This window comes from Dermacentor albipictus, chromosome 8 (assembly GCF_038994185.2).
Source record: "Dermacentor albipictus isolate Rhodes 1998 colony chromosome 8, USDA_Dalb.pri_finalv2, whole genome shotgun sequence".
In the NCBI taxonomy this organism is placed as follows: domain Eukaryota; kingdom Metazoa; phylum Arthropoda; class Arachnida; order Ixodida; family Ixodidae; genus Dermacentor; species Dermacentor albipictus.
Genome location: NC_091828.1, coordinates 82,868,886 through 82,878,957, shown reverse-complemented (window position 1 = coordinate 82,878,957; position 10,072 = coordinate 82,868,886). Strand labels below are relative to the sequence as shown.

Here is a 10,072-nt window from a genome sequence, read left to right as displayed (position 1 = left end):
AAATAGTTCATCTCACAGCCAGTCACAGCTTCCAGCAATGGACGCCCAAGTAACGAAATAGAATCTTGAAGGTCATTATTTTGCTCACCTTTGGTGATCAAAGCAATTTCAGTAACCAAAAATACGCCATATTCTCTTTGTTATGAGTATTATGTGTTACATAATCTACATAATCACCAAATTGGCGTTCGATTTAGCTCGTGTCGGCAACACTGTAAGCCGGCTCTGCGTTTGCTTGTGCTTTGGATTTTTTCCGGAACGAACGCTAGCGTAGCGTACTAGTACCTGCCGTAAAGTGTGTGCCTCGGTCGCACGCTATCATCGCTGGACTCTGACCTTGTGCTACAAAAGGGGCAAAACAGAAAGCAGCCTGGTTTAAATTACGACACCCGTGGCAGAGATGTGAACTCTTCGGGCTGCTGATCTGCGCTGGGCCATCCGAGAAGCCGAAACCGACGCTGCTGACCTCGACTTGCGCCAAAGCCGTGTGTCCAGCAGCAGCAGCAGCTATGAGCGGCGTGCTGGAGCACTTGGACTCGCGGTGCCGTCGGCGGTGGTTGCTTCTTTCAGCCTAACGACTGTAAATGTGTCGCGGATTAGTGTTCTGGGATTATCGGCCCTGCGGCGGATGATCTACGCCGCCAGCCGACAATGGTCCGCGCTAACGGCAAGCGGGATGTCCGAATCCTCCTTGTCGGTGAAGGTGAGCGGCGATTGTTTATTTCGTTAAGCGGGGTCTCCTCCGGCCGCGAGCTTCGCCCTAAAGCCGGCCGGGAGTCCCCGGATTTCGTACTCCGTCGACAAGCCGGTCGGGTATTTCGAAAAAGACGCCTTTGGCCGAGTTTAATGCCCCGCTCAGATAACGTCTCTCGCCGTCGCAAGAACTGCACGGCAGCTTGCGAGCACTTCGATCGCCTTCTCGTTGGATAGCTGGTGCGTGATTCGTAATTAGGGAGTCCAAATCCTTCGCGTTAACACACGAGAAAGGCTGTTGGGGAACGCCTTTGACGACTTTAAGTACCCGCCGCGGTAACATCTCTTGTCGTTGCACGTACGGTACGGTACGTTCGCAAGTGCTCACGCGCGTGCTTCGTTCGATGTCTCTCGGATAACCGAAACTGCGACTGTTTGCTGACTTTCGTATACGGCGACTTTCGCAACAGCATCGCGGCTCTGCGTTAGTTTCTTGTGGAAGGAAACCAAACAGCGCGTCGAATTCGGTTCGACGCGTTTCGAAAGTATAGCTGCAGCGGTGGGAAGTCGCGCTGGCTCAACAACCACGGCGTGCGCGGCGTGGTCGTGGCGCACATTGCGTAGAACGCGCACCAATACGCATGTCGTGGGCGTCGAGACTGGATTAAGGTGGACCGGAGAGGCATGTGCCGCTCATTGGTGGGAAAACGGAAGCAGTCCGGCACCAGCAACGGTTTCTTGGTCGGTACGCGACGGCGCACATGTGTGAGTCTGACTGGCCTGGGGCCAAGTGGGGTTCCTGGCACCCGAAAGGGTTGCGAGGTTGTGACGGGCGTCTGGAGGTGGCGGCGCAGTAGCGGCCTGCGACGTGAGGTTTCCCGCGTCGACCTGCGGTTCTTTGTTTGCCTGTTTTGGTTTCTTCTTTTCGAACGTTGGAGCTGTTCTGATGAAAGCGCGCAGGTTGTTCGCACCCCTTCGGTCACGAATTGTGTCTCAGAGTTTTGTAAGGCCTCCAATTGTGTATATTTTTTTTCTAGAATGAAAAGCTCAAGTTTTGCAGAAAGAACATTTGGCACCTGTAACGCGAATTCACGTTATATTCAGTGCTCAGCCCAGTCTTCGTAGCTACAAAAAAAAAGAGAGAGAGAGAGATGGTAACAATAAATATTGACCTCTTATAGTAATTAAGAACCAAGATATTTATTACAAGCATTACAAGTTATTATTGATTTGACGGTCTTCCACTGCAAGAACGCAAATTGACAGCAGTGACACACTGAGCAACTCGTTGAACTTCTTGTCAAATTGCGTGGTGCACCTCATAATTATCTTTGTTTGGCATTACTCTCCGCACCAAAGTGACCAATGGCACTGTTTTCCATTAACAGAGGATTACGGCTACATTTAATGCCATGTTCAGGATTTTTTTCGTGTGGTTGGAAGAAAAAAGGACATTCAGTGCCGATTTAGCAGTAAATGCGAGATAAAGGCATTAGGGCATTACATGGCACCTTTTTGATGCCCCGTATCCATGACTTTAATTGCACTCACAACATTGCAAAGTGTTGTTAAGGAAGCTTGCTCGGCACACGTCTTGCCTCCTTGAGGAGCAGAGTTTAACTGATGGCGGCCCAGAGCAAGCTGCCGTCAATCGCACTCTATACATATACACACATACACGCTGTTCTAAGCTCTCAACCCCCCCCTTTCCCTCTCTACCTCTGCCATGTGACAGGCTTCCCACACTCACACACACGTATACTTTTTTCCGCTTTGACACTCCTATTATTAGCTAACTGTTCCAGTAAAGAAGGCAAGCGAGCTGGCAAATACAAAACCTCACTGCATCAGCCACTTGCGTGCTTTGCACCATAATACCCTCCAAACACCAATGTTGAAAGACGTTCACCTCACCGTGCTGTCGATGAAATTAGCTAATGTATTTGGCTGGGGCATCTATGCAAATTCTCCCTGAGTTACACAGTAGTGCATTTGGGGTGCGATCTTGTACGCGTTCCAAAATAGAACGGAGGCGGTTCGTTCCACCAAGCCAAATACGATTTGTCAATTTGAACCGTGCCGAACGCCATGACGTCAATTGCGGCGTGATATCTGCTATCAATCATTCCGTGTCGTCTGCTATCGGACGAACGGAACGGAACATACCGCCTGTTTCATGACGTAAAGAACGAACCGCCTCCGTTCTATTTTGGAACGCGTACAAGATCGCACCTTTGGTGACTGGCATACTTGAGGTCACCGACTACAGTTTTCCACATCATTGCCAACATTGGCATCCACATGTCGTTGCAGCTTCGGGCCACTCGATTAGCTAACAGCAGCCATTGGTGATAGTTGTGGAGAGAGGGAATAAATTATTTGAGGAAAAGCACGGAGGTCAGCCTCCGTGCTTTTTGCTCCAATCTGGACACAAGTCCAGATCTGCTAACTCTTTTTCTTACTGCTCCCATCATCATTCATTCTGTGCCAACAGTTCCAATTCCCTATTGCCACGCAGTGAAGGCACCTTTTTTTGCATTGTTTTGGCTTTATCTAAACTATGGATTGTCACTAGATGAAATTATTGCTTCAGTTCAAAGCACTGTCACTAAATGTGACGTGTTCTTGCATTTTGCAGTTTTCGAAAGCGTCATAAAAGTGTAGTTCAGTGTACTCAGGTTTAGTAAAAGTAGCAGCTGTTACATTTTTGGCAGTGTTTTTAAAACCTGGCTACAGTTGTCAAAAGAAGAAAGAAAAGATAGCAGTGTTTTGTTGCCATACATCCGCAAGATAGCGCAGAGTCTAAAAAAAGGGATTGGGAAACATTGTGCTCTTAAGGCTGGCTTTCACACCCCAGGGAAAAACTCACGTGTGAGCTTGATGCCTGTGCTCTAGATATGTGTGCTTGTGGCAAGGGAACACCAAAAGAAAATTTTCTCCCTTGTGCTAAAAGTCTCTCTCTCTCTCTCTTTTTGCCTCCTTCGTGTAAACAGACAAACAATATGTGTGACAACCCAGGAACTACTTGAAATACACGATCACTGCAAACATACTCAAGCTTGTGAATGCATGCCCTGGTACTCATTCTTTCAACTAGGGTTGCAAAAGTTGTGGTTGGGGAGGGCTCTGTGTTTTTTTTGTTGTTGTTTTTTGCAGGAGTGCTAGCCAAATAACACACAGTACGATCTTACAGAAGCTGCGAAGATTGAAGAGATCAGTAACAGGTGTGCTAGCGCACATTCTGTTTTTCTTTTTCCATCCAGGAAGGAAGCAAAGTTTCTTGAGACAAAAGTTTGGCTTATGATTCATTCCAGCTGTCCTGTGTGACCACTTCCGGATGTCTGAAGTGTAGCCCTTAATTATTTCAAGAACATGCTGAAATGCCCACTTCTATCAGTGTTATTTAGTTTATATAGCTGTTGTTTTGTTGGCAGGTTCATGGTGGCAGTCAAGGCAAATGTTTTCTAGAGTGATTGATTATGGGCTTTATGATTGATTATGAAGCCCCACTTAGTCCATCACTACATTGTTCCCTTGTATACGAAAGCACTGTTCTGTGTTTGAAGTGAGGCTCTGGACATTTTAAATGTAAGTCTGCCTTTCTGTCTTGACTTATTGTGCACCTTTAACTAAATTTTTTACGAGGACATAACAGAGCCACAGACAAGTACTTACTTTGAACAAAAAATCTTTATTGCAAATGAAATGCATGTCTGTTGAAAACAAAAAATAAGGAATAAGAGGGCTTGTCCTTGTCTATTCTTTGGTTCTGTGCTCGTCAGAAAAATCATGCTGTGATGCCTCAAATGATGCAGAACCAACTAGGCCAAACTTTTACGTCACTGATGCGTGCCTCTAGTGTCTCTTTAAGCTATCTATGAAGCCACATTGCCCAAATTCAACCACGTACCCTTGAGAAGTAGCTGGCTGACTCATTGGCAAACGATGTCACGGCAGTGACAGAGCCTTTTGCAAAGCTCAATCTCACAGAGGCAGCTTCAGACTCAGCTTCAAAAGACCAACACAAGCGGACATATTCTGAAGCCTGGAAGATCTAGATTTTGAAATCCCCAACAGTGGGGTTGAAAGAAACAAAGTTTGTCTTCTGTTTTAGCTTGCCTTAGCAGTGGGAGCTCTGACGCTGACTATGGTGCTTGTTCTGCCTTGCTTCATGTACTTTAGGATCTCGTGCGTGCTCATATTTCTTGTCTTCTTGGTGTGCAAACTGATGCAGCCGGCGTGGGGAAGACGTCCCTCATCCTGTCGCTGGTTAGCGAGCAGTTCCCCGAGGATGTCCCGCCGAGAGCCGAGGAGATCACCATCCCCGCCGATGTGACGCCGGAGAAAGTGCCGACTCGTATCGTCGACTTCTCGAGTACGTGCGGGCCCTTCATGTGCATCCCCTTGTTTTGTCGTCGGCTGCACGGCACTCTGTGGCTGCACGTTATGTCAGACAGGCAGTCATCATCATCATCAGCCTGGTTACACCCACTGCAGGGCAAAGGCCTCTCCCATACTTCTCCAACTACCCCGGTCATCTCCTTGCTCACCTTGAGAAATTCTGTCAGTCTTATGAGCTGGAAGATTTCTTAGGTGGCTGTCTCTGTCGTCGTCACCTCTGGCGTGGGAGTAGCATGGGAGGCGCTCGATGACCAAAGCCGTCTCGCAGTAATCCAGACTCTGATAATTCATCACCACCACCCTATTTTACATACTCCACTGCAGGACAATAGCCTCTTGCAGCCCTAACAAGGAATGACAGTCAAAGCATGCCTGCTTTTCATACCTATCGTTTTGGATATGTGGCTGGGTGCCGCTATACCAGATGGCACCACACAACAGGTTGTGCATTTGTGGAGGTGATATCTCCATGCACATGCATGGAAACTCTACCTCTCAGTTTCCTAGTGGCAACTAAACATTTAGAAATTTCCCACCCATCTACAGTCGCAAACATGTATTTGGAGACCACAGATGCCGCAATTCCTTTTTTGTTCACAGCCAGGGCAGGCAGTCTTAAATCATCTGGTACATGCCACATCTGCGCATTAGGCCAATTCAATTCATTGACACAATTTCACGTTTCATGACTGGGCGATAAGCGGTATTTTAGAATTTGTTTGCTGAGGCTTTGGTTCCTAAACTTTGCTCCTAGGGCATGTCTATATTGTGGATATGTCAATTGTTCACGATATCATTCTTTTCAGGCATGTTTTGTTAAAATTTGGATAATTCGAGCCAAGACGTTTGTACTCGATGCTCAATGTTTAGCTAATGCGATTTGACCCTCTTTAACATTGATCTCTAGTCAGAAAACGCACTAACAGTTTGCAACGGTTGATAACCTGTTTTGGCACCAGTGCCTGTTTTGCTTACCTTCGACAAATTTCATGTGCTGGTTTTCTTTTTCTCAATATGGCCGTTGTCAAACTGTTCTTCACTGTTGTCTTTCAGCACAAGAACAAAGCCAAGAGAACCTAGCTGAGGAAATTGGCAAGGTGAGTACATTTCAAGAATCACTCGGACAAGTCGTGTAGTAAGCAGACAGACAGTAGTGATTCATTTGATCTACTAGCAGTGAGAAGTTCTGCTAGCGGACATAGAGAAATGCAACCAAAACTATGCCAACCAAGAGTTTTAGTTTGTCTGTATACCATTCAACATTCACCGTATGCTCTTTATGCCCAGCATTCACAGAATGCTGGACATGTGTGAGCACAAACGTGAGTATCCAGTTTGGAGGTGCCATCTTATGGCACAGAGTTTAACCAGAGAAAGCACAGAGCTATTATTGCAGTAATTAGCCATATTCTGCTTACCTGCTGGTGTAAAGCATCAGCAGTGACGCCATTGACAACTGCAGTCCCACTTGTTTTATGTTGCACTGACAAGAGCAGCAGTGCAGCACAAAATCGTTTCGCATGTTGTCAAACAAAGAGTCACAAGATCTCACTACCAGTGTTGCTACTGCTGTCCATGTTTACCGTAACCCGGTGTTTCTATAAAGCATAGCACTTGTACGGACAAGCTAAATGTCTCTAATTAGGTGACAGAGCTTGCATTCAAACAAAACAACCTCACTTGTAGCATCTTGAACAACATTGAGAAACATGAAACGTTAGGTACTGACGTGGTACAGCGACAATTATGAAGCAGAAACATTGGGGCAAAGGGTTGAACTCCTTATTGGGCGGACATTTGCAAGGAAAGTAAGGCAACGTCAAAGTTGCAGTGATAGTGGCAAGTGCAGTCGGCAGTCATCAAATTTAATTCACACAGCTTTGATTCAGCAATTTATATATATGTCAGTGCGAATTCCACATCAATTGCTGGGGCTCATATGTACTTGAGATAGTGTGACATTATTTGTGTCGCACGTGCAATCTGATTGGGAATGCCTGTCTTGCTGCCATTTAGGCAACAGTGTTAATAAAATTTTGGGTACAGCAAAGCGCATCTTGTAGCTAGCAGTAAGGTGACTAGTACTAGAATTTGGTGAAAGCAGTCTCTGACAACAAGCGAAACAATGCATGCACAGCAATATTCTTACTGGGGTTATATAGTGGTAAATAGGCAGGAATAATATTGCAAGCTTGCTCTCCTGTGTGGCTGTGCGGATCTCCTGTGTGGCTTTATTTGGTGCTCTAGTACATTTGATGAACAATGTCTTTCTAATATGCAGCATAAAATATCCATTGTGAAGACAGAGCAATGGTGCACGCTTTCTTCGATCCTGCTTGTTCGTACAACTGTTGAGCTGCAGAAAGTTTTTTTTAAAATTTAAGCCTTCTTTAACTTATGTTCTTTTTCAACAGCACAAAGGATAAGGACGAAACGAGTGCACATACACAGCGCTGTGTATCTAGACTCGTCTCGTCCTTGTCCTTTGCTGTGTTGAAAAAGAATGTTATACCAACTTGCCCAAGCTTCTACAGTTAACTTATGGTACTTTTGTGCCCCTGTTTTTCAGGCTAATGTGGTTTGCGTCGTGTATGCCGTAGATGACGACGACACTATCGACAAGGTAAGCAAGAAGAGGCTATAATCAGAGCGGCTTCTTCGGCCCGCGAAACGTCGCTTGCTAAGAAGGGGAAGCACAGTCAAGTCAAAAGTGGCGCCTGTTTTACAGGAGACTGGCAACATTCTTTTTTCTGAAGGGTGCTTGATGTCAAATGGCCATCACCTCGCAAATGTTTTCCTGCAAAAAGTTCTTAAGTTTGCCTTGCTTAGGCACTGTTACTTAGACTGACAAAATACTCTTTCAAAACTCTAATTTTGTCAATTTCGTAGTAACAGGTTGATCATTATAGAAGTCAGTAAAGGTCAAAGTTCCATTTCTTGAATTTGACACCAAAATTTCGGCACTGGCACGTCATGGACTTCGACACTTCTTTTTTTTTTTTTTCCTCATATTTGATTCACTATGGGTAATTAAAGGCTCTTGAAACTCTCAAAGTACACTTTTTTTGCTCTTTTAAAATACAATATCATAGTAGTCCATTATTACCGATAAAAATTAGATAGGCCCGAGCAGACATCATCAAAATCCATGACACCATGGTAACCGGGTGTGGGAATTTCGAGGTTATATCGCCACCCGTCTTTCATTTCTGCGTTTCTGTGGCTTACCAAGCCTTATGTAGCAGTAAGAGCGACTGTTTTGTACTGTTATGCATTACGCTAATACAGCTCAAAATATATCTTTTTTTTGTTCCTTTAACTGCCTTCTCTTTCCTTCATCTTGCACTCTCCCTCTCTCTCTGTATCCATGTCCGATTTTTATAACTGCCCCAACATTTCACTCCTGAAGTGCATGATTGCAGCGTTTTGTCGGTACTTGCACTTAGTTTTGTCGACGCTTTGCACTTTGGTGCTTGCATGTTGGTGCTGAAGCACTTGCCCCGCTCCCCAGATCACCGACTACTGGTTGCCCCTGATTCGGGAGCAACTCGGCGACGACCACGGCACTCCTGTGGTTCTGGTGGGAAACAAGGCGGACCTGGTCGAGTACAGCTCCCTAGAGGTGCGTTGTCTGATGTGTCCACAGGAAGCTTGGACGATTACTTGTTTGTACATTAACACCATAGAAGAGAGAAATATAGAGTTTGTCTGGGTGTGTGTCTATTGTCACAGGGCAAAATATGACTGTTTATGTAAAATCCAACCATCACCTGAATTTTATGACGCTGCTGGGATACCCAATTGATTTCAAAAGCATAAAAAAAAAGTAGCCGATTAGTAGAGAAACCAAAAATTTGTAGCTAGCACTCCCCAGAAGTAGCTGCCATGACATTGAGTAGCCAATGTCAGCACTACATTACAATATGATTGCATATACCCACTTATTTACTTTTTTTTGCAAGTTTGGCATGACTGGAATTGCCTGCCACACTAAATAGTTTCTCTCACAGACGATATATTCCACAAAGCACTTAGTAGTATATTTCAATACATTTTTTCACCTACCTTTCACTGTTTTACTGTGTATTATGCATCATTTTCTGCTTCCGCCGATATTCAGTGCCAATATTTTAACATTTATCTATGCATATCTTGCACATTTTGTATGTTTGTTAGCTTAAACCCCTCTGCCCTATAAGGCTGCTGTGTAACTCCAGAGGTATACAATAAATAAATAAACCCTGCTGTTGAGGGACACACGAATGATTCATTTTTCTCCCACCAGATGGTGGTGCCAATCATGAGCCAGTACCAAGAGGTGGAGACGTGTGTTGAGGTCAGTCAACGTTTGTCGGTTTCTGCGCTTGCAAGCCTGCAAATACTATTGTGACGATGAGGTCGAACCAGGAACTCCTCTCACGCCTCTGCGCAGTGCTCAGCCAAGACCTTCAAGAACATCTCGGAACTGTTCTACTATGCACAGAAGGCGGTTCTTCACCCCACGGGTCCACTCTACGTGCCTCAAGAAAGGGATGTGAGTGTGGCCGCCCCCGCTTCTGCCCTAACATTCTGACCCATATACTATCACAGCTAAGACCACTTATTACGTAACTGCTCATGGTGCAGGACCGTATGTAATGCGGTCTTTTATGACTTCCACTTATCTTTCCATAGAACTTAATGTATGGGCATACCGGTTGTAATGCGGTTGCCGCAGTATCCTGCAGACAAGCAAGGAGGGTGATGCAGAAAAGGAAAAAATGATGTGGAGTGAGCGAGCGAATAAAGAAGGGAAAAAGAAAGAGCGTGGCATCAGGATGCTGGTTGAGCAGGCGTATACGGATTGCCTAGGCGACGGAGCAGCCTTTTGCTCCGGCTGCTTGTCAGCGGCGTGTGGCCCAAATGAAATGTGTGCGCATTTTGGCTTTTTGGCTCTTCATTTTCTGTGCAGAAAGTGAATACAGTTGTCAACCGATTT

The 10,072-nt window shown here is 45.5% G+C and overlaps 1 protein-coding gene and 1 long non-coding RNA gene across 4 annotated transcripts in view; one reads left to right on the top strand and one right to left on the bottom strand.

Annotated features, from left to right (window-relative positions):
* Positions 1 to 10,072, bottom strand: part of LOC135898634 (uncharacterized) — a 206,154-nt gene that overhangs the window by 31,217 nt on the left and 164,865 nt on the right. The gene's annotated exons all lie outside the window — the stretch shown is intronic.
* The window catches only part of Miro (mitochondrial Rho GTPase), a 32,310-nt gene continuing 22,447 nt past the window's right edge, over positions 210 to 10,072 (top strand). Inside the window, exons 1-7 of one of the 3 annotated variants that reach the window (XM_065427681.2) lie at positions 210 to 703; positions 4,928 to 5,068; positions 6,148 to 6,191; positions 7,664 to 7,717; positions 8,606 to 8,716; positions 9,380 to 9,430; positions 9,527 to 9,628. In XM_065427681.2, coding sequence (XP_065283753.1) covers positions 652 to 703; positions 4,928 to 5,068; positions 6,148 to 6,191; positions 7,664 to 7,717; positions 8,606 to 8,716; positions 9,380 to 9,430; positions 9,527 to 9,628 — 555 coding nt within the window. In that variant the 5' untranslated portion in view covers positions 210 to 651. Of the gene's footprint in view, positions 704 to 1,322; positions 1,459 to 4,927; positions 5,069 to 6,147; positions 6,192 to 7,663; positions 7,718 to 8,605; positions 8,717 to 9,379; positions 9,431 to 9,526; positions 9,629 to 10,072 lie in introns of those variants that run through there. The other 2 variants (XM_065427679.2, XM_065427680.2) reach the window with 2 other exon arrangements.